We start from the raw sequence: 27,244 nt of genomic DNA on the forward strand, positions 1-27,244 counted from the left end.
ATAAAATTATAATATGTATTTCAATGTCTCTCTTCTTCTAGTAAATTGAATTAGTTTAATTTGAATTTATTTGAATGCATATTAAATCGAATTCAGCTAATTTGATTTGAGTAAATAGTCAAAATGGTCCATGAAAGACCACACAATCTCCATTTTGATCTCCAAAAATTTTTTTTAATCAAATTCATCCCTAAAAGATTTCAAGTTAATCGCATTAGTCCTTCCGTCACTTCCCTCACTAACGCCGTTGACAGAAGCTGAGATGGCACGTTAGGATCCATGTCAGCACACCCTTGTTCATCCCAATTGTCTCTCGGCATGACAACTTTACGAAATTTCGTCAAATTAATCCCTAACTAATAAACCCTAATCCCATCATAGTGCATATATATCCCCTTACGTTGGAGTTAAGTTACAGAGGTTCAGAGAACAAGATTGGAAGTCGCCGGCATAATGGGTGGTGGAAATGGAGGTCGTCGTGGTGAGGTGTCTTCTCACTCACTTGGTAGCTATGGGTCTAATTCATTTATGTGAAGTAGAAAGAGGAAGAATGAAGACATAACATGTCATTGTGGACTGAAGACGTTGATTAAGAAATCTGGAACTTCAGAGAACTCAGATAGATTATTCCATATATGTCCAAGATATCAAATGATTTGTTCTCATGAATTCTTTTATCTTCGGTATTCTTACTAGTTGTGGTAGTTTTTAGTTATAATATTCTTTAAATTTCTGCAGAAAGGAAGCCATTGCAACTTCTTCAAGTGAGTTGATGAAGATGAATATGATGAAAGAAATGAAGATGCAGAAACTGATGCAAAAGTTGAGAGCAATCATGATGAGTGGAAAGTAAACATTGCATGGAGAATGAAGAGTTTGGAAGCAGAAGTAAGATTGACAAAAATTAATGAGTTTTATGTTTATTGGATTGATAATTGTAACTTTAGTTGTGGAATTAATTTGTATATTTTGTATTTTCAATTAATAGTGCTATAAAGATTTTAACTTTATTCAGGTATGTAATGTATTATGAAAAGAACAAATTGATATGTCCTATTCTATTGAATTTAGCAATGAACTGAACAACGTGTTTTATTAAATTTACTCTTGACAAGATTATTCTTTAAATTGTAATCTGGTTAATTAAACTTAGAACTAAGGATTCAATATTTGTATGAAATCCGTCAACACGTTACACAATTATACCTAATTGTACAAGATTATAATGAGATATAGATAAACTAAATATTTTCATATATTGAAACTGAAACAACATTGTTTGATCATAATTGTCTGATCGATATCCAAAAAGCTAACTATAATAGCTTATATCACTACCATTAACTTAATAAAAGGGCTAAAGCAAAAAAATGGACTTAACAATAAAACCAACCACAATATTTTTAATGGCAATAAGAGAGCCCTATACAAAAAATATGGCATTAGTTCTAATTACATAATGATCAGAAATCAGCATCAAATAAGTTTATCCTTCTTCTTAAGAGAGTTGAATCTTGGAGTAGGAACAAAAGTCATATAGTCAGCAAGTCTCTTGATAGTGACAGAGCTAGTTTCCCTAATGGTTTCAGCAGAAGGAGTTGTTGATGTTGCGACAACTTGGGGGGAGGCATTTCTTCTGACTCTTCCCTTTGACAACTTTCAGTTTTATGGGCCTTGCAACACTTTCCTACATAATTTCAACAACAATTTCATCCAACATTCAAAAATGATTTCAGTTACAAATATAAACAACAACGTTTAATTTTTTCCAGTTATAAATGCAACTTGTTCTGAGTTTTGTGTGTATTATGTTAATGGATAGGCATCTGTCTAGCTAAACTTTTTACCGTGGTGAAACACAAATGTCATGAAAGGTTCTTCCATCTACAAATGAATAAAGATAAAACTCAAAATAAACTCAAAATCATAAACAACTCTATACTGTACATTAACTTATTACACGAGCATTAACTCTGTACTGTACATTAGTAATAGCATACAAGGAAACTTATCTATTTTGTGTTTTTCTCTGCAGTTACTGCTCCTCATTTATTTTATTCTATTTACCAATCAATGCTAAACAATGATGTAATCTATTTTATAATAATAACAATAATATCTACTAGAAAAACTTATTTCAGAAGAAATTAACGTAATCTACTTTATAAAATTCGGTTTCTGAGAAAATTTTGTGGATGAAACTTGCTTCACAGAGATATTATACATTGCTGTTTCACATAGTTCCGAACAAATCTTGGAAAATAGGTGGTTGTGCCAAGAATTGGTTTCATGTTACTTAGAACATGAAGAATTTTTTATCTCCATTTTTAATCTAACGACAATGCATGATCTTATTCTTAGAAAGCAGAGCAACACAGGTAATTAGAAAAAAATTGAGGCCTTTGTAAACATGATTTCAAATCGAGAAAAATTAGTATTTATATTCTCTACAGTATGTAATTAGAAACAATACATTCCATTAACTCTGTTTTAAAAAATTTAGCCTAATACATGCTTAACTCTGTGGATCACAATACGTAAACCCTAACCAAATTCTAAAAACAACAACCCTAAACCATAGATCACCTACAAAATCGAACCTCAACACATTCAAAAGAGTTTATTCACCATAACAAACACATTACTATATATATATATAAAAATAGAGTTACCTTCCCATTTGCAAACCAAATCATTAGGGCACAAATAACACTAAGGCAAAAATGCAAAATCGAACAACATTTCATTCAAATAAAAAACAACCAGCAGAATTTCATTCTCTCTTTTGCAATCAAAGATAGCATATAGGTGAGAAAGAAAAAAGTTTTTTATACTTTGCAGTAGCGCCGAAAATGCTGCCTTCCTTTGAATTTGGTTTGCAAAATAAGAACCTACACTCATCGAAGAAGACACACATGACACCCGCTGTATAATCGCACGTCAAAATCCAGCTTTAGTCGTCTTCCACGGAGCTTTGTCGATGGATTCAGAGAGGAACAAAGAACAGGAGGTTTCTTTGACTAAGAGTGAAGAGAAGTGTGTTTGAAGTATGAGGGATAAGTGTTTTGTCTTCTTTTCTACTCTATATGGTACTATGTTGATGTCAGCCCTCACAAACAATCTAAACAGTGTCATTTAAATTGGTTACTGTACAAGATGTCTATGGTACGGGTTGAGAGATGGATCGAGAACTTGCGGGTTGAGGCAGATGCCGGATCACTTGACTGGAGCAATGGGGGGAGGTACCTGCAAAGACACTCCGACGCTCAAGTCAGAATGGATCTAAGAGGTATAAGGTGTGAGGAATGAATGAATACCTAGAGGGACCTGGGTCCTCTATTTATAGGTGATGGTGAATATCTTATCTTATCTTATTTGGCTAAGATAAGGGAGACGTTTGAATTATCTTATCTTATCTTATCTTATCTTATTTGGCTAAGATAAGGGAGACGTTTGAATTCAAAAGTTGGTTAGGACCTCTAGTGGGCTGGTTTCGGGCCTTCTGGAAGGGCGAAGCGGGTCAGACCCTGGCAACCGGGTTCGGGGACCGTTCCGGGTGTAGGATCCGTGGGCCGGATCCGTAACAGTTGCCCCCAGAGCGAGAGAGTGAGGGTGCTCAGTCTCATCGCTGGAGGAACCTTTTCCTCGCCGTTGTGGTTTGGCAAGGAGATCGTTGTTTGGTTTTTCCGATCAAGGTCGAGAATTTGGGGAGTTTCTAGCCGTTTCATGGTCAGGCGAGGACCACGTTTTTTGTGCGTCTCATCACATGCCGGGTTTGATGACCGTTCCGAGGAAGGACCCGAAGATCGGGTCTGGAACAGTTGTCCCTGGAGTATGAGAGCATGCTAACTTGGTCTCAATGCTAAATTGTTTGGAGAGTCCAATTCTCTGTAATTCGGGAGACTGTGAGGAACCTAGAAAGGGCGTGACGTCATCCTGCACTGATTGGCGGGATGTTGGTCAGTCCGGTTTTTCGCAAGTTGGAAGACCGTCAGCTCATGCTTGTTTTGTGTGGCCTTTTCTAGGCCGTTATTGTGAACTTATTTTAGGCCTCTTGGTGGGTCGATTTCAAGACTTTGTTTATTTAGCTTATTTGGATTTCCGTTTTGTTGGCCTCACGGTGATCGATCCTGGGCCGTCATTTTTTGTTGTTTGGATACCCGTTTTGTTTTTTGGATATCCGTTTTGTTGGCCTCAGGGTGATCGATTCCCGGATAGCCGTTTACTTATTTGGATATCCGTTTGGTTATTTGGATATCTGTTTTATTGGCCTCGGGGTGATCGATTCTCGAGTATCCGTTTACTTATTTGGATATCCGTTTTGTTGTTTGGATATCCGTTTTATTGGCCTCAGAATGATCGATTCCCGAGTAGCCGTTTACTTATTTGGATATCCGCTTTGTTATTCGGATATTCGTTCTGTTATTTGGATATCTGTTTTATTGGCTTCGGGGTGATCGATTCTCGGGTAGCCGTTCACTTATTTGGATATCCGTGGGTAATCGATTCCCGTGTAGCCGTTTGGATATTTGGATATCCATTTTGTTATTCGGATATCCATTCTGTTATTTGGATATCTGTTTTATTGGCTTCGGGGTGATCGATTCCCGGGTAGCCGTTCACTTATTTTGGATATCCGTTTTATTGTTTGGATATCCGTTTTGTTGGTCTCGGGGTAATTGATTCTCGTGTAGCCGTTTGCTTATTTGGATATCCGTTTTGTTGGCCTCGGGGTGATCGATTTCCGTGTAGCCGTTTACTTATTTGGATATCCGTTTTGTTGGCCTCGGGGTAATCGATTCCCGTGTAGCCGCGTTTGGTTTGTGCCGTCGGACGGGGCAATGCTTTTGAGAAAATAAATTCCATTTATGGTTTGGGCCTCGTTAAAACCTCCCAATGTGGGTAGGAAAGAGTGCCCAGTAAGAAAATATACGATTAAATGACTTAAGCAATAAATGCAAGTAAAAAAGGCAAAATATAAAGGGTAAAGAGATAGTCTTAAACGACCTCAATCTTGTTGCTTTGGAAGGATGTTTCTACATATAGTAGCATCGTAAGTTGGTGGAATTTCAGGATCTTGGAAGCTTGGTCCCGTCTAGTCTTTCGAGCATGTAGGCTCTTTTTTTATTACCGTCCTAATTTGGTAGGGACCCTCCCAGTTGGGCGTGAGCATCCCTTCTCCGGGAGTGGGTGGACCGATATCATTTTGTCGTAAGACGAGGTCTCCTGGTCCAAAGTCTCATCGTACCGTGCTGCCATTGTACCTTAGACTTATTATTTGTTTTAGAGCTAGCTCCCGTAGGTGTGCTATGCTCCTGACCTTGTCTGCAAGGTCCCACTCTGCCTCTTTGTCGTTTCCTCGCACGGTTCTGCGCGGACTTTGGTCTTGGTGTGCATCGAGGTCGGCGAGGAAGATGCCTGCCGCATCTCGGGATCTCTTGCAGAGGGTCGAGCTGGTGTTCTCACACTCTACCGCGACTTTCCGGTCTCTCTGTATTGTGCCGATAGTGCCGTCATCGGCTTGGAACTTCATGAGTAAGAATTTGGTGAAGATGACTGCCGAGAGGTTGTTAATGGTCTTTCTCCCGAGGATGATGTTTGTAGGTGGTGGAGTTCTTAAGGACGACAAATTCGGAGAGGATGGTCTTTCTTTGGTTCCCGGCTCCGATGGTGAGGGGAAGTGTGATGGTGCCGTCCGGTTGAAGGAAGTTATCCCCGAGCCCGGTTACCCCATTATGGTGGGTTTGTAGGTTTTCGTTTCGAAGCCCGAGTTTGTCGAAGGATCCCCTGAAGAGGATGTTGGAATCTGCTCATGTGTCGAGTAGTATTCTTCTGACCAGCCCGGTTCCTATCTTTGCGGAGATAACGAAGGGGGCATCTTTCGCCGAGGTGCTGTATTGGCAGTCCTCGGGGGAGAATGTTATCGCATTATTGGTGATGATTGTCGGGGTTTGGTTTCTGACTGCCAGGACCTTGAGGTTCTTTTTTAGTACCGATTTCGACTTTTCCGGCTTATCCTTGCTTGTTATGATGTTGACGACTATGGTCGGGTCTGTTTCCGGACTTTCCCGAGGGGCTTGTCTTTGTGTCCTTGGGTTGCGTCCTTCCCTCTCTGGTGATTTGTCTCTTTCTGTGCGCTTCGACTCCCTGATGATCTTGGCGAACTCGGAGAGCTTGCCGTCTCGTATGGCTTGCTCCAGAGCGTCTTTTAAGTCGATGCAGTGCTGTGTTCTGTGCCCGTATCCTTGGTGGTAGTCACAATATAAATTCTTGTTGCCGCCCGTTCTTTCTTTAAGTGGTCGGGCCTTCGGAAGGACGCCTCGGTCAGCTATTTGGTGGTAGATATCGGTGATGGGAGCTAACAAGAGGGTGTAATTTGAGCATTTGTCGGTTTGGAATGTTCCTTTTGGTTTTCTCTTGGTGGGGTGTTTTGGCGAGGTGCCGTACTGCCGTTCTGCCGTTTATTGGCCGCCACGACTTGGCTCACCTCCTCATCGTTTATGTAATCCTTAGCGACGCTCTGAATCTCGTGCATAGTCCAGACTGGCTTCGCGGTGAGATACTTTCAGAAGTCCTCATTCATAAGTCCATTGGTCAGGCAGAGGCTCGCGACTGAGTCCGTGAGTCCGTCGACCGTCAGGTATTTTCTCGTAGATTCGTCTTGTCTTTGGGTAATTCCGAGCAAGCTAATGGGGTGTTTAGCTTTGGTGATTTTGATAGTGAACTGGGCCATGAACTTTCTGGTGATATCGTGGAAGCTGACTATGGACCCGTTTGGGAGGGCGTTGAACCATTTGATCGCAGGGCCAGCTAAGATTATCGAGAAGGCCTTACACCGGATCATGTCGGCGACTCCTTCCAGGTTCATCCTGGCCTCGAAGGCCATTAGGTGTTCCCGGGGATCGTTGGTCCCGTCCTATTTCATGTCAGTGGGCTTGTTGAAGTCCTTCAGGAGTTTGGCTCTCAAGGATTTTTCTGTGAACGGGATGGCTTCCATTATCACGTGCATGTTTCCTGCTCGTTTGGCCTCCCGATGGTGCCGTCGGTCGTCTTCTCTGCGTCGGTGTTTCGGGTCTAGGGAAATGCTGCGATCGTGCTGTTTGCAGTGTTGTTGCTCAGGGGGCCTGGTGTTCCTAGTATCGCGATGAGATTAGGTCCTGGAGGTCGCTTGGCTTGTTTGCTCCGGGTGGTACCATTCTTTGGGTGTGACTCGGCCTTTGAAGTTTTGCACCCTGAGGCACAACTCTTGGATTATCTGGACCGCCTTTCTCCCAGGCCATCGGGTGGCCGAGCTTCAGTGGGAGGACGGTTGTCCTCTCTTGGTTGTTGTTGAGTTGGGGTTGGTTGGCGATGTGCCGGGTTTATTATCCTCCCGTGGGTGGGAGGAGTGTTATCTTGGAGTTCGGGAGTTGGGCTTTGTGGGTTTGAGTTGGGGTGTCGGGTGGAGGATTGTTCCTCGAGGTTCTCCGTCATGCTGCCACGATTTGGCTGTCCCCCATATCTGTGCAAGAACCTTGAGAACTTTCTTGATCTATTGGCTCCTGAGAGGTCTGAGCTTGGCCACGGTGGTAGCATTTAAGGAGGTCGTTCATGATGAGCTTCCTTATGAATTTTCAGTAAGGTCCGAAGGGGGATCATGGCGACAGAGTTGTCACAGGTGAGGCGGCGGATGACAGAGGTTTGGAACCTAGTGTTGAAAGAGGTGACCTCGTGGGTTTGGAGGAAGAGCTTGAAGAGTTCAAAAGAAGAAGCAACCTCGGTGGGCATGGAGCCAAAGTAGAGAGAGAAGATGGGGCCATGGCGCTTGGAGAGACGGATGAGGGAGTGGTGAATGAGAGGGCCCAAGAGGTGGAGGTGTCCCACTAAAGGGAAGCGAGACTTTGGGCTTAGAGGATTTGGAATTTCACCGTTGGAGTAGGGCGAGGGTGTATAAAGAGTATTATCACTAAGAAGGTAATTGCAAGTAACATTGTTCCTTTGGGATTTCGCCGTTGGAATAGGGCGAATGTGTGTTATCACTGCAAAGGTGATGTAAGTTAAGGAAACATTATTCCTTTGGGATTTCGCCGTTGGAGTAGGGCGAAAGGGTGCATAAACATGCAAAGGTGATGCAAGTTAAGGAAACATTATTCCTTTGGGATTTCGCCGTTGGAGTAGGGCGAAGGTGTGTTATCCCTGCAAAGGTGATGCAAGTTAAGGAAACATTATTCCTTTGGGATTTCGCCGTTGGAGTAGGGCGAAAGGGTGCATAAACCTGCAAAGGTGATGCAAGTTAAGGTAACATTATTCCTTTGGGATTTCGCCGTTGGAGTAGGGCGAAAGGATGCATAAACATGCAAAGGTGATGCAAGTTAAGGAAACATTATTCCTTTTTGCTCTCAGTTACACGCAAGAAATCTGAGTTTGATGATTGCTCTTCTGGGTTATCCGTCATGCCGCCACAACGTTGCAAAGTCCCCACAGACGGCGCCAATGTACAAGATGTCTCTGGTACGGGTTGAGAGATGGATCGAGAACTTGCGGGTTGAGGCAGATGCCGGATCACTTGACTGGAGCAATGAGGGGGAGGTACTTGCAAAGACACTTCGACGCTCAAGTCAGAATGGATCTAAGAGGTATAAGGTGTGAGGAATGAATGAATACCTGGAGGGACCTGGGTCCTCTATTTATAGGTGATGGTGAATATCTTATCTTATCTTATTTGGCTAAGATAAGGGAGACGTTTGAATTATCTTATCTTATCTTATCTTATCTTATTTGGCTAAGATAAGGGAGACGTTTGAATTCGAAAGTTGGTTAGGACCTCTAGTGGGCTGGTTTCGAACCTTCTGGAAGGGCGAAGCGGGTCAGACCCTGGCAACCGGATTCGGGGACCGTTCCGGGTGTAGGATCCGTGGGCCGGATCCGTAACAATTACGTGTATCTCTAACGTGCCAGTTCAGCTTCCATCAACGGTGTTAGTAAGAAAAATGACGAAAAGACTAATGTTATTAACTTAAAATCTTTTAGAAATGAATTTGATTAAAAAAGATTTTCAAAGATTAAAATAAAAATAGCTAGATGTTTTAGGACCATTTTAACTATTTACTCCATTTGATTTACATGATTAAATCAAGTTTGTCTATTAAATTTATATAAATCTATTTAGGAGAAGTTGCAATGAATTTTTATTCCGGACATATTGATATAGTTTCGGTAGCAGAATCACTTTTGCGCAAACGCAAAGGAGGGAGGATCCTTCCATCCCTACCAACAAACAATCTTCGAGCATAGAGTCAGTAATCACGAATGAATTTTGAGTAAAAGCTGTAAGCTCAAACATATATGAACGAAGACGCAAGGCGGTGGAAGAGTAAGAAAGAAAGGATAAGAAGATATGCTGTTTCAGGTGGGGGGCCAAGGCAGCCGCCCCACGTTCTTCGAGATGGCGGCGGCCCAGCAGCTCCCCGCCAGCCTGCGCGCCGCCCTCACTTACTCTTTGGGAGTCTTCGCCCTCCGCCGCCCCTTCCTCCACCGCCTCCTCGACTACGAACATGAATCCTTCGCCCTCCTCATGCTCATCCTCGAAACTCACAGCTTGCGGACCACAGATGCTTCCTTTGCTGAATCTCTCTACGGTCTCCGAAGAAGACCCGTCAATGTTGCCCTCAAGATTGATGCTTCCACCGTTTCCCCTAATTCCGATAACGCTGCTCCCAATTCAGGTTTACAAAGGCGCCAGAAAGTTCTCTCTGTTGTTTTTCTGGTAACCCTAGTTCTCTCTTTCTTCCTGATTTGCTTCAATTGGAGAACATTGCTGTACTATACATAGTGGTAGCTAGCTGAATCTGGGTGTGTTTCTAGGTTGTGTTGCCCTATTTGAAGTCTAAGTTGCATTCAATCTACAACAAAGAAAGGGAAGCTAGGCTGCAGGCTACCCTCTGGGGTGATGATCAAAATGAAGGTTTTGATGCCACCCTCGGCTTCGAAGAGTCGAGGAGAACATTGGATTCTGATGCCAATGCATCTATTAGGGAGCGCGTCAGGAAGAGAGTTCAAAAGATTGTGGGGTTTTGCTACCCTTGGCTACATGCTACTACAGAGGGTATGTGTGTTCTGCTGTCTTATTGAAATGGTTATCTTGCTGAGACTTCGGATTAACTGATTCTTAATATCTTAACAATGTCACTGCAGGTTTGCAATTTGCTTACCAGCTATTATACCTTTTGGATGCCACTGGATACTACTCATTTGCATTGCATGCACTTGGGATACAAGTGTGCCGAGCTACAGGCCAAGAGATGGTACATATTTAGGATATTATAAAATCTGTCACACTACATTACTTTTATGTTACTCTTGTACTTGAGTGCTGTATTGTGGTGGGTGAATGAGAATAGACATGTTGTTTGCATTTTTTTCATTTCTTGTTTCACTGAATTGGGTTTTATTCCTTTCATGGGATTATAGATGGATACCTCTTCAAGAATTTCAAAGATACGTAGCCGAGAACGTGAGAGACTTCGTGGCCCTCAATGGTTGAAGGTATTTATCAATTAAACGCTAATTTAGATCAGTTTATTTCGTATTTAAAACATCAAAAGCTTTTTTCTTTTCTTTTTTTCTTTTTTTTTTTTTTTTTTTTTGAAAATAAGTGATCCTTCCCCCTCCTCCCCCTTAATGATATTTTTTTCTGAAAAAAAGGGAAAAAAAAAAGAAAAAAAAAAAATCATAACATGAACTGGGTTGCAGCTGAAGAATTTCATATTTTGTTGATTTTATTCATATTGTTCTGCCTATCCAAAGTCAAGATTCATTTTAACATTTGCAATCTTGACTTTGAATAAATGTTATGCTTTTTGTCCACATGAATCACCTTATATGATTATGTGATATATGTCATAATGCAGACCTTGCAAGGAGCACTGCTCAGCTGTATGTACACTGTACTGGATTATGCGCAAACTGGTTTGATTGCAGCTGTGTTCTTCTTTAAAGTGAGATGTCTTTTTCCCTCTTGATAAGTTTTCTTACTTAATATAGTAAAACAGTAAGCCAAAAATAATACTGAATCTTCTTAAACTTTGGTGTGTTTTAGCTTGTTTTATATATTGTTTGTTGGCTTAGATTTCTTAAAGTCAACAAAATGAACAACACCCACTATGGTATAGCCAACAGAGTTTTGGTTGGTACCATTGCCTGGGTGGTTCAGAAATCTTTGAGTGGTCTGTGTTCAACTTCTTCTGTCAAGTGGTACTTAAGTAATCTACCAGTGATGTGTGGTTAAATATGTTAGTTTGAGGAACATACTAGTTGAGACAGAGCACAATCATTAACACGTAATTTATGTGGAACATATAGATGATGGAATGGTGGTATCAGTCAGCCGAGGAGAGAATGTCAGCCCCGACAGTATATCCTCCACCCCCTCCTCCTCCTCCTCCAAAGGTGAATAAACGTTTTGTTTTTCATCTTCTTTCTTCATCAGTGTACTTCTATACATGTAAAATTGGTGTTTGAATCATACTAATTGAATAGGTCTACTTGCATCCTCTCTATGAACCGATCAAAAAATTGTGTTGGGCCATTGGCTAATATATATTCATACAACCAGGTAGCGAAAGAGGGAATCCCGCTGCCATCTGACAGAACAATTTGCCCCTTGTGCTCACAGAAGCGTGCAAATCCATCTGTAGTTACAATTTCGGGATTTGTCTTTTGCTATGCTTGCATATTTAAGTATATTACACAGGTGAGAATTCAATCTTGCAAGAGTTGGCAGGACCTAACGTTTGTGATGTCAAGTGTTAAATTCAACATGTATCACTTCTATTCCCTAATTTGTTTTGTTTATTGTGGTTCCTCATTACAGTATAAGCGTTGCCCAGTTACGCTGATGCCTGCAACAGTTGAGCAGATAAGGAGACTATTTCATGATGTCTAAGGTCTCACGTGGCTACAAGATTCTCAATTGTGGTTTTAGTTATATGTACATCTCTCTTAGTCTCTTCTATGTAGGGATGGGGGGTTTCACCGTTAGTATGGTAGGTACACGATGCAGAAGAGGAATGATTTTTGTTATTTTCCTCGTATTCATCCGTATAAAGTTCCAGCTATAACGAGCATGATTGTATGTAGTATGTATGTTACTTATAAAGCAATAAACAATAGTTACTGCAAAAAAGCAAAGGCATGATTTGCTTGTCCTTAATTATAGTTGCGCTTACAATATCATTAGCAGCAGCAAAACTGCGGAAGTAAAATCTTGAAACTATGTACGCATCAAATGCTCCAAGAGAACTAAACAATATACCCATTAAGATCCCCTTTTTTATTATTAAGAAAAATTAACCATATTATTCTAGGGCTAACCACGCTTCATGCAGAACGAAAGAACGTAAGAACCATGGGACGCGAGCTCAAACTTCACAAACACTTTCTTCGAACGCTCTTTCTAGTCTTGTCTTACATGTTGAAGTACTTGATTTCAGTTTTGCATCCTGCAACACCAGCAACTCTGGTTAAGTTTAATAAAACTTCAATTCAACTAATATATAGGTTTATTATGCACTATTGATATATCAACTACCTAACCTAATTATCAACTTATAACACTAAATGTAGTACCTTTCTTCCACTGTTGTTCAAGCTTGACTCCATGTCCTGACCAGTATGAGTCCAGTAGCTGCCGACAGTACCTATGATGGGGGTCTCGTCGGGGCTCTTGCTTCTAGTCCTTCTTGAAGATCTTGATAGGGAATGCATCCTGATCTCTTCAATTGTCAATGCTCCTAGAATTGGTCTATCCTCATTACTCCATGAGGATCCTCTACCTCCCTTTGGTGTCTGTTCTCCCACTGAACTGTTGTTCACCGAAACAGGCGTGCCTTCCGGTTCAACCAACCAGCTGGATAGGCTGGTGTCAACGCCAATCTCTAGCTTGTTATCATTCGCCTTCTGCCTTGCCTTGCGTTTTGAGAGCTTCATATTTGGCTCTGGACTGAGGGATATTGCTATGTCCTCCACTGCTGAATTGTTGATGTTTTCTTTATCATTGTTCTTCAGTGACTTAAGCAATGTGGATTTGGCCACCCTCCCTTGTGTATCAACATTCTCAATTGGATTCAACACAGAGGAAATATCATGAACCCTTTCTTGAGTTTCTTCTTTCTTGTCCTGCCTCAGGCTATTAACTTCGGTCTCCGCTATTTCAGCCGATGAAATTGGTTTCCTATAATCAGTCGACAGCGAAAACAACGACTCTGAAGACTCTTCTTGAATTCCATTGACATCACCACCTTCTTCTCTGGCAGAAGAATTTATTTCTTCAGGATTCACCTTCTCTTTGGCAATGCAATTTTGTTGCTCAGCAGGTTTTGCTATGTCTGCTTCCTTGTCGGATGAAGAGAATCCAGCCGGCTTGGACGAGTTCCCTTGAACCTTTTCCCGAACAGTTGGTGCGCTTGATCCTAATGCTTCAGAATCCTCCTCTCCAACTCCAAGAAGAAGTTGTTGCTGCTGCTGCATTGGACTGTTAACTTCAGTAGTGTCGGCATTTTGAGCAGCAGAAATCTGTTTAGTGGAGCCAATGGAGAGAGAAAACAGCGACTCCGAAAACTCTTGTTCTCCTTCTCCTTGGTGTTCATCTTTTTTCTCACCTCTTCTTCCAAGTCTCTCTTCTTCATCCTTGGTAGGTGTGGCCGCATGAGCTGCTTCAGCACTTCGATTCAATAATTCATATTGCAATTCGATTCTGATATGAAAATGACGGATAATGAAAGTTCAAAATAAATTAAAGGAATAACACAGAATAAACAAAAAGCATGGAAAGCTAGCTAGCTTACTTGGAATGAAGGGACTGTGTAGCAGTTGGATTGGAGCGTTTAGAGCGTTTGCAAGAACCAAAACAAGTAGGTAGAAAGCACCTCATCATGAATGGATATAGTTGAGAAAAAGGTCACTTTCTAAAGAGAAAGAAAAAAGCGGAGAGGGGATTGAGGGACTGAAATGGAAGAAAAGAGGGAGGAAGGTAGGGAGCTTTTGAAATTTGACCGTTGAGATTCTCGTCTATCTCTGGGCCCACCCATTTATGTGGACTCTACTACTTGAACAGGTTTGACTTTGACCACTCACTCCACTTCAATTATTCATAATCATACATCTGTTTTTGACACAAATAGTAGGTATTAATAACTCATTTTCCATCAAGGCCAAAAGGGAATAATTTAGTAGCTCTGAATTTTGTTAAGGGAAGAAATGTTTCTCAATGACTTATTTGAAGATGGACAAGTGATATTTAACACTATTTAATAATGTTATTGACAATTTTTATATGAAGTTAATTAGAGAGTGGAATTTTTTTTAGTTAATATCAGTTAATTTTTTAAGTATTTTTATTTTAAATTTTAAATTTTAAATTTTTAATTTTTTAATAGGTCTAAACTTACCAACATAACATATAAGTCAAAAAGAATTATCTAGCACCGGAGTCTTTTTTTTGTTGGACTACTTTTTCGGTTGGTGCAACTTTGCTAATTAATACGATTTTCAAATATGCTTTCATCGTCTTTCATTAAATTGAATAATAATATGAGTGACAAGTTATATATTTCAGTGACACAGTTATATACACAAGTAAAATGTACAAGATTTACCAAGGGCCCTATTGCGCACTATCCTGCAAAAGCCAAAGTAAGAGGAATTTTAGATGACAACTTTTGGGACTCCAAATCCATGCAGATTCTCTCGCTTTTCTCTCATACGTCCATTCCCATCTCATTTCCCAATGAAAAATGACGAAAACAAAATCACCCATCATGTTATTTGAAGTACTTTAATCAACTCAATTAATATTATATTCTGCTCCTCATTTATTAATAATTATATCACACCTGATATTTTGGGTAACTATGGTATGCTTATTACGTAAAATAAACATTTAATTTGAAGTAAAAAAAAATACAAAATTAATTTAACCCCAAAACTTTCAATATTATTTCAAAGCAAAAGAAATACTATTATATACATTAATATGGTCTGTGGAGTAGTAAGGACTAGGAGTACTATAATTGATAATTTTCAGTTCAAGATCCAAAACCAGCATTCAAATATCCAACCCCCTTTTAATGAATTTTATTATAAGTCAGAATCAAAATATTTAATTAGAAGAAGAATAAATAAACATAATTGAAAAGCAAAAAGAAGAAAGGAAAAGTGTATCACAGCCAAGAACACTTACGTTTAGCTTGAGCCTCTCCAAAAAGAGAACAACTCTATATTCGTTTTGTTTTAACTAATCACAATTAGAGCTCACATAATTTTCAAAAGGAGAAAGTCAACATAGCATGCATGGAAAGTTTGTGTGTGGTTCCATTCCTTCTGTCCATATCCAAAAACCAACATAACAATTAGATGAATGACTGTTGTAATTAATAATAAGATTAAAGAAAAAAAAGGATTAATTAATTGGAGGCTTAGCTTTTGGTTGAGCTGAGGTAGGTACATCTAGAAATGTGAGAGGGGACCAGCCATACATAGCAACAAAGCATAGAGCCATAGATTGAGCGAGTGATAATGATCACAATATATAAACCAAGTGGCAACTTCACCAGCTGCCACCAAATCTAACCTTCTTTCTTTCTTCTTTATTTCTTTATTTCCATTGGAGATTGGTGTCACTAACTCTTACTATTAATAATAATATTAAAAGCACAAGAAAGAAAGGGTGTGCAGGTAAAAATCAGGCTCCACAGACACTGTTTCTCTAAAAAGTTGTTGCCACTCACATTCTTATCTTGTTTCACGGATTGTGTTTTTGTTTTTTTCATGGTACGTCACCTTCTTCTTCTTCTTCCCCTCAAAACTTTGCTTGCTTATGCCGTATTATAAAAATATTCTCCTCTTCTTGGATGATTAATTATTTAGTGATTATTAGACATTGTTCTTTAATCTTTACACTTAAAGAAGAAAACTATGCATGTGAATTCTATTTCCTTATTCCTAGCTCCATCCAAAAATAGCGGGGATGCTTTTCTTGCTCCATCAACATCATGGACCTCTTTAGTCTTTCCCTATCTTCATAGACTTTTTTTCTGCCTTTGAAGCTTCTTGAAGGAGCTTAATTGCCAGAAAACCATGGAGGCAGTGAATCAGAAATCTCTTGAGAGAGCGGTTTCAATGAGAGCCTTGCAAATGGGAAACTCATTTCCATGTATGGTTTGTGTTGTTGGATTCCTCTTTGGAGTGTGCCTTGCCTCTTTCATCTTGGCTGCTCTTACTTCCACCTTTCAGCTTGGCATTGGTCGCTTCTCATTCTCAATGCTTAATTTAACATTCCATTCTGACTCTCTTTCTCACTCTAATAATACCATAAGTAAGTCAATCTTCTTCTACTTTTGATTATCTTTATTTCTCTGTTTCTGTTTCTACCATTTGATGATGGTTCTTAATTGAAGTTGACATGACAAATTCAGTACACTTTGTTAATCTTGTTGAAAAAGGAACAACAATTATCGGCTAAATTTAAAGCAAAGAATATTGGATTCTTCAATTGATGATTAGATGAATGAATGAATAAATTCTAAGGCTTGTACCTGAAGCAACTTGAAATCATACCAACACTTTCTTTAGGCTACTCTGTCCGAATATGGCACATTATTTTGCATTGCATAATCAATCAATATTAAATTTTCTTGGGACATTCTTGCAGTTATCAATTTGGATATGATCAATTTTATAGGGGTATTAGATTATATTAATGTCAAATGTCATAATGTATTTTTTCTCTTATGGTGACAAGAACAGACTGCAATGTTAATGCTAAGGGAACACAGAGGCTAACAGATTTCAACAGCAGAAAAGATAAAGAAAATGAGGATAGTGTCTCTATGCTTTATTCAGGTTGGAGTTGTGTGTTAACTAAATCTGAAAGTGAGGCAAATGAGTGCTTGCACAAACTTGGAATCAGTAGGTCCATTTTGCCTTATGCCCCACATTTGGAAGACTGCAAAGCCAGGACACAGCTATTCGAACGTCTCGATAAGCGAACAGGAAATGAGAACTTCCCTCAATGGACAAGTTGGAAAGGATTTTTGGACATGCACCATGTTGCTACAACCAGTGACCAGACTCAAAATTTCAGGCATCAAGCTGTAACTAAGGGTGCTTATCCACCTTGGGTATGTCTTTTTAGTATTTGTGCCATATTGTTAGATTTCTTCGGGATAAGGTCGAATCGCGTAAGCTAGACTCACCAATTATAATGTCAACTACTTGCCGGTTCAAACTTCAAACCTAAACCATTTTCTTATTATAAGCTTTTGGCAGATTGCAGGATCTGATGAAGAAAATTACCCATTGACTAGGAAAGTGCAACGTGACATATGGATCCATCAGCATCCCTTAAACTGTAGCAATCCGGATGTCAAGTTCCTTGTAGCTGACTGGGAAAAATTACCAGGATTCGGCATTGGTGCTCAGTTTGCTGGAATGAGTGGACTCCTTGCTATTGCAATCAATGAAGGCAGAGTTCTTGTAACTAAATATTACAATAGAGCTGACCATGGTGGCTGCAAAGGTATAATAAAAAGACCAATACAGTTGCTTGCTTCATCTCTTCTGATTTAGGTTCAATTCCGTTTTAACAACTTTTGCATACAATCATTGTGAACATAAAATGTGTATGCAGGGTCTTCCCGGTCTAGTTGGAGTTGTTACTTCTTTCCAGAAGCCTCCCTAGAGTGTCGTCGACGAGCATTAGAACTAATGAAAAGCGAAGATGCTTGGAGTAAAGGAATTTTGACTGCGAAAGAAAATTACACATCAAAGCATATATGGGCAGGGCCAACTCCTAGGTAAGTTCCAACTACAACTGCAGTTATACATTAATGATTACTTAAAGAATTTTAGTTTTTATGGTGCAGAATATGGGGTGAACCTTGGAAGTATCTGCAACCAACAACTGATATAAATGGCAGCTTGATTACTTCACATAGAAAGATGGATATGCGGTGGTGGAGGGCACAGGTAGGGTACTCATAAGAAATGCATTAAAGAGTTATGTCCACATTTTCCCAATTTTCTTCAGTGATCAGTTTCCCTCTTATTTTGTGTGACTGCTTCATGAATTCATGTTGATGCCACAAATATTGTTTCCAGGCTGTGCGTTACTTAATGAGGTTCCCAACTGAGTACACATGCAGCCTATTGAATGAAGCTCGACATGCTGCATTCGGAAAATTAGCTGCGAAAATGGTGCATGAAGGTCTTGCTGGAGACTGGACAAAGGTTAACTTACTAAAATACTTTTTGGGACATAAAATACTGACTTAGAGTAGAATATACATGACCATGAAAATTGCTTTTGATTTTGTTATAATTTTGCTTCTGGTGGTATTTCAGGGAAGTAATAATAAGCCAAGATCTGAAATTGATGAATATGTGTGGTCCAATCACAAGCCATGGGTTCCTAGGCCTCTTCTAAGCATGCATGTAAGGATGGGAGACAAAGCATGTGAAATGAAAGTGGTTGAATTTGAAGAATACATGCATCTTGCTGATAGGATTAGGAGGCACTTCCCAAACCTCAACAACATTTGGCTCTCCACTGAGATGCAGGTACTAGTACTACTACTACTACTACACATCTACTTAATTTTTCAATCGTTGTTCTTGTTAAAAGTGTCTGACATTACTAAGAACCTAACTTGATTCAGGAAGTCATTGACAAAACCAAAGAATATTCTCATTGGAACTTTCACTATACAAAGGTAAGACGCCAAGACAGGATGAATGTTTCAATGGCTGAGTATGAAGCCAGCCTTGGGAGGGAGACCAGCACCAATTACCCACTGGTTAATTTCCTCATGGCTGCTGACTCTGATTTCTTCATTGGAGCATTGGGTTCTTCATGGTGCTTCCTCATAGATGGTATGAGAAATACTGGGGGGAAGGTAATGGCTGGCTATTTGAGCGTTAACAAAGACAGATTTTGGTAGAATAATTCTACCTCTTGTAAATTAATATATAGTTATTAAGTCTTTTATTTTTGGTGATATGACATGGATTCTTTGTAGTATGTGTCAAAAATAGTTCGTGGAAATAAGATTGAAGTTCTTTACTATTTCCGGTTTATGATGTTTCCTTTTCAAAAGAAGATTCAAATTCTTGATGACAGACAGAACAACAAACAATGAAGAGAATGCCACTCTCAAAAGTGTAATCTAGATAATCATTGACATAGGTGTAGATACAAATATTGGTGACTAATGAAAATTAGAATGAAGCCACGCGATTGAAGGAGGAGTATAAACTCTTCCTCTTCAATTTTCACTTCACATGACAATACAACAATTTCTAGAAGAAAAAGCTTTCTTCGCCAAACTTGAGAAGAAATAAAAAAATAAAGGCACATTTTTCTTAGCTAGTAACAAACAATTGGTTGCCCAAGAAATCTCTAGTAGAATATTCTTGGAGAAACAATCCAATGCAGAATGAGAAAGTCAGCTGTGGCTGTTTGCACAAAAAAAGACTCTTTGTGCAACAATTATCAAAGTGGAAATATACCCAGAGACCGTGAATCCATGTTGTTACTATTATTCTTCAAGGTCTTCAGTTCCCTGATGCAAAGCACCACCCTCACTGCCTCTTGCTGCTGTCTGCTTCTTATTTTTCTTACTTCTGGCTTTCTTAGCCTTCATTCTGCGTTTCTTCTCATTGGCATCCACCCATTTGTAGTCCGAAGGTATGTTGAAAGGGTCAACTTCATCTTTGTATCTGTGACTATCGGAGTCGCTGGACTGCCCTCCGCGACTTCCTTTCATCCATGAAATCCACGATGTTGAACCCTCCGGTTCCTTGGATTTCGCATCCTGGAAATGTGCTGGGCTGGAGAGTGGAGTTGAAAACTCCTCTGCTGGCTGAAGCTCCTCAAACTTCGTAAAGGTGACAAGAACTCGAATGGTAGGGACTATTGGGATAGCAACCTGAGTGGCACCAGAGATTATTATCGTTAAAAAACAGAAGCCTTTGTATAACAACACTGACAATGACAAACCAATTAACCATCAGGTTAAGACCCAGACAGGCAGAAATCAGGCACTCCACTCGCATTTTAGTAACTTATGTTTAGTATAGTATAGCTTGAAATCTAAATCAAATTAGCAAATGAAATCCATGAAGTGAGAAGTCAAAGCATGGCCAGAACTACTTGCAAGCAATTAATCAAAACGAAACGAAAAAATGAAAGAAGCAAACCGCTCCAATTCATTGTTTTACTCAGACTATGATAGATAACACTAACAGCAGTATCATGTCATGTCATGCACAAATGCCAGTACAAGAATAACCAAACAATAGAAACAGAGTCAAGTCACATGAATCTCCTCAATATTCTGAAGCTTTAAGTTGCCAACTCCAAAATAATGCAATGTACAGAAAAATGATGCCTAAAAAATTAAAAACCTATAGTTATTATGGTAATATGATTACCTTGACGGGAAAAGTTCCAAGAGGAAGCTTAGTTGTCAAAAGCTCCCTCAGTCTTCTAACAGCCTTAACCTTATTTGCTAAGATGTCAAGTAGAGGCAAAAGCTCATCCGTTTTCAAAGGGAAATCTGGTGTTAACCACAAGACAGGTCTTAAACCCTTTTTATACTCACTCTCATTCTTAGACTCAGTGGCTGTTCCTTTCTTCTTCTTCTTCTTATTGCTTTTGTCTTTTCCCTTCCTAGTGTCTCCACTATCTTCCTTCAAGTCAGATGCTGACTTTTGCTGATCACTTGACTTCTGGTTGCTACCTTCTGAGCCAAACTTCGAAACTTTCTTCAAAGTTTTTGACTCCTCAGGATCATCACTGCTACTCTTGATGTTTTTCTTGTTCCAACCAAACCAACTCTTCTTCTCTTTAACCACACCATTGGCTTCAGGATTCTCAAAGGTAGCTGCTGAGCCATTTTCTTGACTGTCTCCATGTTCCTCATCATCACACACCATATCAGCATTCCCCATACGTAGTGCAGAATCCAGTTGAATTCTTTCCTCAGCAGTCAATACATCATCATACTCATCATTGTTTTCCCCATTTATCATACTTTCTCCATCCTCCACAGCAAAAAGCTCTTCGTCTGACATAGCACCTGGCACCCGTCTTGATTTCACACTAACCATCACATGAAGCATGTCATAAACTTTTGCCTTCCAGTTCCCAACCATCTCAGTCTTCTCTTGGCGCCTCCAATTTAAATGGGGAATAAGCTCAGCCTGTGTAACATCAATACCCGGCCTATACATATTTGTCTGAGACATCAAGGAAACTTCATGAGCAACTTCAGCTTCTGTTGGTTGTGTACCAGCACCTTCCAAAGCATTTGTTATTTCCTTTTCTTTATGAGAAAGAGCAATCAAAGAACCAGGTGGCAGAGTTACATTACCATCCTCAGAAGCATATCCATCTCCAAGAAACAAAAATGTCTGGTCTGATCGTTGGATGCGTAAACCGTCAAAACCAGCAAGTGTCATATCAGCACGAAGATTAGAACCACGCTTCCAGATGCGATATGTGTCTGAAGGAGCTATGCGTCCAATAAAAGGAATGACAGAGCTCTCAAAATGGAAAGTTATCTCCATATAAAAGTCACGTATGCGAGCTGCCGAAGCAATGATGCGGGGAAGTCTACGACACCATTTAGCCCAAGCCAGAGGTTGATAATGCCGCGCGATAATCATGGCAATTGCTTCCTCCCTGGTGCACACTGCTTCTTGGAGAGCACTCCAACCATTCTCATTCTGAAGACTCCAATCTGCGCCTGCAGCCATCAATATCTCAGCAGAGATTGGATCTCTGAGACGTACTGCAAGGTGAAGAGGGGTCTCCCTACCAGGAACATCACGTCGATCAATAACTGCAGAGACCTCATCAGCTCGAAGCTCAGCGGCAAGAGATTCAGCCTCTGTATTCACCTCACCAGCCTTGGCAAGCCTAGGCAGGGTGGAAACAATGCGCTGTAAGGCAACATGGTCGCGCCTGGCAACAGCCAAGTGGGCAGGACTATGTGCATATTTAGCTAAATCTTCCACTGATTTGTCCCCTATCTCTCTCTTTTCTCTCCTAGCCCCTCCTATACTACCATCATGAACAACTCCATTTGTTTCCATGGTTGGTCAATCTTGTGTTACGACGCAGAATTGCCACAGGCCTCACTCACACCATTGCTTTGCTTTTACGATTCACAAACAGTAAGCAATTGCCATGGTTTAAATTGACTAGGGAAGACCACCAAAACGGGGTAACTTGTGCCTACTTGAATAGTAGTATAAATTTGTTGCTCTACCCTGCCACGATGAAGCTCCACTATTAAATTGGCAGGGACTACTTGAACTGGGCAAAATTTTTTTGAAGAAAGAACAACAATAAAAATAATATTTTGGGGAACTGTGCTTTGCTTCAAATTCCTTCACCATTCCTGATTCTCCCCCCAAAATTCGAACTCGAACTCGCAAGTACAAGCGTGCAAGGGGGTGATCTTGCGGTCCATGGAAAAGGAGCTCCAATCAAATCAAATTAAATCTGCAAAAAAAAAGAAAAAAGAAAAAAAGAACTGAGTCGAGAACCACCGAACAGTAACAGTAACAAACAAGGATTTATGCATAGTATAAGCTAAGATCAATTCCACCCACTACGCGGTTCTTAGCAGCACCCCTCCAATTGTAACCGCAACGAGTAACATGGGGTAAAAAATATATATAATTTTAAATAAATAAATTATAGAGGTTGATGAAGTTGAAAGCAACAAATTTGAGAAATTGACAGGGGGGAGTTGGGAAGATAGAGAGTAAACCTAGAAAATTTGGTAGCATTTGGGAGGGTAAAGTTAAAGTGTCTGCATCAATGGAAGAGGAAGAAGTGAAAGATCCGTGAATGATTAGTGTCTTTTAGTTTGCATGAATTTCCGAATGAGTTTTCAGCAAACAAGAATCCAAGAGAAAAAAAAAAGTACTACGTACCTGACTCTGAATTATCACAGCAAAATTGAAAGAGAAACAGAGCGATCTAGTTCAGTGTGAATGATTGTAGTAGCTCCCGCTTCAGCTTCTTAGGGTTGTTCCTCTTCCTTCAACTTCGAACTTCAAAGTTCCCCAAATTGTTTGAAAAAAAAAAAAGAAAAAAGAAAAAGAAAAGAAGAGGAAAGGAAAGGTGATCGGACGGTGGATATGAAAGAGGAAGATGGGATCTGACGGTGAGGATGGGATGGACCATTAAATGGTGAAAAGGGACAACACAACTCAAAAGGAAAGAGAGGGGGACTCCCGCTGGACTCGCCTCCTATATTTTCTCTGACAAGGGTCTTCTTAAAAGTTAAAACTGTAATCTAGGAGAGTTATTTAAAAACTTATTAATTAATTAATTAATTAACTAATATAATGTAATATACTACTGTTATGCCATTAATTTAAAAGTTTTACACTCAAATTTTAGAAATAGTAAAACAACTTTTATATTACCATTAGACATTAGATATATTGTTGTAATAATGTGGTGGTGGTTGTTGTGCGTTGCATTTGCAGTAGTGAAGAAACGGGATTCTCCTTCTACTTTCAAAATTAACAAATTTTTTCCTATAAATGATTAAATATAATTCTCTGTTTTTTATTTGTAGAGTAATAATCCCATTTACTTATGCCTTGCCTTGTTCGGTGGAACTAACTCAATTTAGTTTACTTTGTTGATGAGTTAGTTACTTTGAAGAGGATCCCCCTGCAAGATTACTTTTCTCATGGCTCTTGATTGTAGCTCCAGCAAGGGTAAATCATTCATGCTTTCTTCCTCTCCCTTTTTTTTTTAGTAAAATGGTAAATAAATTTTTTAAAATTTATATTTCGAATAAATTAATTAAAAAAAATACTAGTAAAATTTTTATGATAATAAATGTGAATAATTTATGTTCAAATTAAATTTTTTGACATTGATCATGGAGTTAATATGATAGTAATATATCTATATCTGCTCTTGTAAAAACTCCATTCATTTTTTTTTTTAAATTCTAATATGTCTGAAGTGTAGATCTTTAAAAACTTATTTGTTATTTTACTTTTTTTTTTGTTCAAGCTCTCTTTTTAGTAACATCTGCTTTAGTTTGAATAATTATATAAAAAATAAAAACTTTTAACATAAATTTAAAGTTACTTTAATTTTGTAATTATAATAAAAGAAAAAATGATATCTAGACTTTAAAAAATGCTGTTTATACTTTGTAGTATTTATAAATGGGAAAATCTAAGGACCAGTACTTTTATTAAAATTTGGTCAACACTTAATCAGTAAAAAAAAAAAAGCAGTTTCACACTATTAAATGTAATCTCACATCATTAAAAATATCAATGATGACTAATTAATAGCTATAAATCACAAAATTTGTTGGCTTCTTAGCATTTCTCTAAAATAGGCTTCCATTATTTTATTCACTTCTTAATAATTAAGAAGAAAAACTGTGTCCCTCAAAATTATTTTAGGACTAACTGTTTAATTAAAACAAGTGAATATAATGAGAAATAAATGGTCGAGTTAACTAGTATCAAAGAGATTAACAAATTGCAGTAACTTAAAGCCTCTCTGCTTAAGGATAATTACATGCATACCTAGCATGATTTCGTTTCTAGTTACTGGCTTCACAAGAGTTCATCATGAACCATCATTGTTTACGTAGGCGTACGCTGAAATTCTTGTTATTGATTGCAATGAAACTTCAAATGAAAAGCTTTCTTATGTGCAAGAATTTCGCTTGAGAATATATAGCAAATATTCCAATGTTATTTGTGAGAGACTAATTATAACCCTATAACTAACTCTTTAAAGCAGGGCAAACAAATAAGGCAGAATTATAATAATTGTGGGAGAATACTCGAAAGAGATTAACGTCAAGTTAGACGAAAATTTTCAAAATTTCCAATAAAATTGTAGATGCGAAATTATTAGTAAGGGTCAGTCTTTGTTCTTTTGATTTGATAAAATTAACGATGAATTATTAGTCCTTTGGAGGCATAAGTATTTTATAGCAATGTGTTTTTTTTAATAAAATAACAAATAAATTTTCGAAAATTTAAGTAAATTTTGGATAAATTAATACTTAAAAAAAATATTAATAAAATTTGTTAGGATGACATATGTAAGATGTAGACATATTATTTTTAAATTAGTCCTTTATAATTAAGATAAAAAGTTTTAATTTAAATTAATTTATTTATATTTGTATTGTAGAGAATTTTATTTAAAATAAAATTAAAATATTTAACAAGAAGCTAAGATGTGTTTGTCTTTGTCCTTCACTTTGCAGTCGAATTTCCAAGTTGTGGCGGTTTAGACGAAGTCTTAGTATGCCGTGGGGTTTTCTAAGTAGTAGAAATTCAGGTGCAGTTGACTTCACGTGAAGTTGATACCTGAGAGCCGTAAAATGATTTGACTTATTTGACTAATTTTTTATCTAACGGTTCTCAGATATCAATTTCACGTGAAGTCGACTTCACTTCCTAAGTACTCTACAAGGAACAAGCTTTGTCATGCGTTGATATTTTCTCCATTATATGAGTTCTATCTACATTTAAATACCATTTGATCATAAACTTTGTTAATTGCAAAAACATACTACCATGCACAATGCATTATTTGGTAACCCAATCTCGTTATATACTTGAAGGATAAATTACTAATTGATTATATCTTTACATTAGCACTATTAAAATGGTGAGGGCTTATATTCACAGGGCTATTTATTTAATTTTGGTTAACTAAGATATGAGTTTAATTAGGAAATTAATTTTTTTTAATATCAATTAATTTTTTATAATTATTTTAGTATTTTAAATTTTAAATTCTAAATTTTACACCTAAATTTTAATTCTAAATATTAAACCCTTCAAAAAATTAAGAGTTAAAAAAAATAATTTTACAATAAAAAAGTTGACTAATTAAAAGTTTGATTATATTATGGAGATAATAGTCAAAATTATGTTATTTAACTTAATATATATAATCTAATATATATAACATCTATAATTACACACTTATTATATTTATATATAATATTACTCAATTGTTCTGAAAGTAATTAGAATACAAAATAAAATAAGTGATAATTAAAGAATGCAAAATAATATATCGTTGAATATTTTTTTAAACAAAAGAATTCAACGCACTAAAATAAAACAAGAAAAAAAAAACAATAAAAAAGGCATAAAAATGATAAAATTAAGGATTTAGTTAATATGTGTCTTTATGACACATAATAAACTTACTACTAATGAAAAATTTTAAATATTTTTATTTAATGAATACAAAATAAATATATTAAAAATTTAAATTTATTATATTTTCAAAGAAAAATTTCTCTTAAAGCACATGATAGATAAATCTTAAAACTAAAAATGTAAAATACATTGCTCACTCTTGCATTATTTCTGCCATTATCATCATTAATAATTGCTCATTCTACATTATCTCTGCCATTATCATCAACAAATATTATATTAGAATTGATAATACTTCACTGGTAATTTTTAATCGATGTAACAATGACTTTCGCAATACCTGAATAATTGTTTTGAAAGATCATTTGATTTCTTTCTAATCAAACACTTAAGATGACAGAAAAGAAGCTATTAACCATTTTTTGCTATCTTCCTTTAAACTACTTTACGTTAGTCTTTTATTAATTTTTTATAATTATTAAAAATATATTTCATTCCTAAAAACCAGGATTAAATTTTAGACAACAAAGCTAAAAAAGTGAAGTTTAATTTTTTTATAACCGTTAAATTTTATTAAAGCCTTTTGTGAGTTTGTCAGCTTTGTGGACCATACTAGGGGTGCCATATCCCATATGCGTTTATATTAGTGAGTTTATGATAAAATTTAGAAGACATTCTGGTCTTGTGTTTGTCCTATTTTTGCTTGAGACTCACATGCAATGCATCGTAAGTTGTTCTTGGTCCCCGTTGCTCTTGTGGGCCTAATTAAGCTCACTAATAAAACTTTGTTTAGCCTCTTTTAATGTTTTCTTGGCCTTCTTTTTCTTATTTACTGCCTTGAATCTCTCGCTCTAGCAAGTAGCAACTATAGTATAGGCAATGGAAACAACTCAAGATCTTAGGACTTAGGAGTGCTTGCTTTCACTAGTCCCCACCTTAATTTGTCCACAATATTCTTTGTTATTTCTTTTTGTACAATGTCACTGTCACATTGTAGGATCTATCGGACATGTTACAAGTTACAACT

At 38.0% G+C, this 27,244-nt stretch overlaps 4 protein-coding genes and 1 long non-coding RNA gene across 9 annotated transcripts; 2 read left to right on the plus strand and 3 right to left on the minus strand.

The window, feature by feature from the left end:
• Window positions 1-1,235: 1,235 nt before the first annotated feature.
• LOC140179916 (uncharacterized) lies at window positions 1,236-3,110 on the minus strand. The gene is made up of 2 exons (XR_011873988.1): window positions 2,835-3,110; window positions 1,236-1,687 (listed from the first exon to the last, which is right to left on the minus strand). It is a non-coding gene; the product is annotated as an uncharacterized lncRNA (long non-coding RNA).
• A 6,024-nt stretch (window positions 3,111-9,134) lies between these two features.
• On the plus strand, window positions 9,135-12,163 carry LOC112758315 (peroxisome biogenesis protein 12). Of its 2 annotated transcripts, none has more exons than XM_025806945.3 (8): window positions 9,135-9,745; window positions 9,844-10,084; window positions 10,174-10,283; window positions 10,450-10,524; window positions 10,890-10,976; window positions 11,341-11,427; window positions 11,594-11,731; window positions 11,852-12,163. In XM_025806945.3, the coding sequence occupies exons 1-8, from the start codon at window positions 9,377-9,379 to the stop codon at window positions 11,921-11,923; spliced, it is 1,179 nt and encodes a 392-aa protein (XP_025662730.1). In that variant the 5' UTR covers window positions 9,135-9,376; the 3' UTR covers window positions 11,924-12,163. The 2 variants fall into 2 exon arrangements, 1 of the variants encoding a protein (XP_025662730.1); XR_011873989.1 differs by having other exon boundaries at window positions 9,154-9,745; window positions 11,518-11,731.
• Window positions 12,151-14,040, minus strand: LOC112758314 (uncharacterized). Its single transcript, XM_025806944.3, has 3 exons — window positions 13,824-14,040; window positions 12,607-13,732; window positions 12,151-12,479 (listed from the first exon to the last, which is right to left on the minus strand). Exons 1-3 carry the CDS (start codon window positions 13,910-13,912, stop codon window positions 12,399-12,401), a joined length of 1,296 nt encoding a protein of 431 aa, XP_025662729.1. The 5' UTR covers window positions 13,913-14,040; the 3' UTR covers window positions 12,151-12,398.
• Window positions 14,041-15,548: 1,508 nt separating this feature from the next.
• LOC112758318 (uncharacterized) lies at window positions 15,549-19,099 on the plus strand. 2 transcript variants are annotated; one of them, XM_025806954.2, is made up of 9 exons: window positions 15,549-15,807; window positions 16,083-16,351; window positions 16,783-17,156; window positions 17,305-17,554; window positions 17,666-17,831; window positions 17,901-18,003; window positions 18,136-18,264; window positions 18,379-18,594; window positions 18,693-19,099. In XM_025806954.2, exons 2-9 carry the CDS (start codon window positions 16,114-16,116, stop codon window positions 18,972-18,974), a joined length of 1,758 nt encoding a protein of 585 aa, XP_025662739.1. In that variant the 5' UTR covers window positions 15,549-15,807; window positions 16,083-16,113; the 3' UTR covers window positions 18,975-19,099. The 2 variants fall into 2 exon arrangements, with proteins under 2 accessions (XP_025662739.1, XP_025662738.1); XM_025806953.3 differs by lacking the exon at window positions 15,549-15,807 and having other exon boundaries at window positions 15,833-16,351.
• Window positions 19,100-19,169: 70 nt separating this feature from the next.
• On the minus strand, window positions 19,170-23,327 carry LOC112758317 (uncharacterized). 3 transcript variants are annotated; one of them, XM_025806949.3, is made up of 4 exons: window positions 22,981-23,301; window positions 22,815-22,856; window positions 20,467-22,543; window positions 19,170-19,961 (listed from the first exon to the last, which is right to left on the minus strand). In XM_025806949.3, the coding sequence occupies exons 3-4, from the start codon at window positions 22,129-22,131 to the stop codon at window positions 19,572-19,574; spliced, it is 2,055 nt and encodes a 684-aa protein (XP_025662734.1). In that variant the 5' UTR covers window positions 22,132-22,543; window positions 22,815-22,856; window positions 22,981-23,301; the 3' UTR covers window positions 19,170-19,571. The 3 variants fall into 3 exon arrangements, with proteins under 3 accessions (XP_025662734.1, XP_025662733.1, XP_025662735.1); XM_025806948.3 differs by lacking the exon at window positions 22,815-22,856 and having other exon boundaries at window positions 22,981-23,327; XM_025806950.3 differs by lacking the exon at window positions 22,981-23,301 and having other exon boundaries at window positions 22,654-22,818.
• Window positions 23,328-27,244: the final 3,917 nt, after the last annotated feature.

Source organism: Arachis hypogaea, chromosome 16, assembly GCF_003086295.3.
Source record: "Arachis hypogaea cultivar Tifrunner chromosome 16, arahy.Tifrunner.gnm2.J5K5, whole genome shotgun sequence".
Taxonomy (NCBI): Eukaryota; Viridiplantae; Streptophyta; class Magnoliopsida; order Fabales; family Fabaceae; genus Arachis; species Arachis hypogaea.

Excerpts from the sequence above, each read along its gene's own strand:
- LOC112758315 (XM_025806945.3), top strand. The coding sequence starts at position 9,377 with ATGCTGTTTCAGGTGGGGGGCCAAGGCAGCCGCCCCACGTTCTTCGAG. Across the intron at positions 10,977-11,340 it reads CAGCTGTGTTCTTCTTTAAA|ATGATGGAATGGTGGTATCA; the intron begins GTGAGATGTCTT and ends TGGAACATATAG. Across the intron at positions 11,732-11,851 it reads TATTTAAGTATATTACACAG|TATAAGCGTTGCCCAGTTAC; the intron begins GTGAGAATTCAA and ends TCCTCATTACAG.
- LOC112758314 (XM_025806944.3), bottom strand. The coding sequence starts at position 13,912 with ATGATGAGGTGCTTTCTACCTACTTGTTTTGGTTCTTGCAAACGCTCT. Across the intron at positions 13,733-13,823 it reads ACACAGTCCCTTCATTCCAA|AATCGAATTGCAATATGAAT; the intron begins GTAAGCTAGCTA and ends TTTTCATATCAG. Across the intron at positions 12,480-12,606 it reads TGAACAACAGTGGAAGAAAG|GATGCAAAACTGAAATCAAG; the intron begins GTACTACATTTA and ends CTGGTGTTGCAG.
- LOC112758318 (XM_025806954.2), top strand. The coding sequence starts at position 16,114 with ATGGAGGCAGTGAATCAGAAATCTCTTGAGAGAGCGGTTTCAATGAGA. Across the intron at positions 18,265-18,378 it reads TTGCTGGAGACTGGACAAAG|GGAAGTAATAATAAGCCAAG; the intron begins GTTAACTTACTA and ends GTGGTATTTCAG. Across the intron at positions 18,595-18,692 it reads GGCTCTCCACTGAGATGCAG|GAAGTCATTGACAAAACCAA; the intron begins GTACTAGTACTA and ends AACTTGATTCAG.
- LOC112758317 (XM_025806948.3), bottom strand. The coding sequence starts at position 22,131 with ATGGAAACAAATGGAGTTGTTCATGATGGTAGTATAGGAGGGGCTAGG. Across the intron at positions 19,962-20,466 it reads TTGGAACTTTTCCCGTCAAG|GTTGCTATCCCAATAGTCCC; the intron begins GTAATCATATTA and ends GGTGCCACTCAG.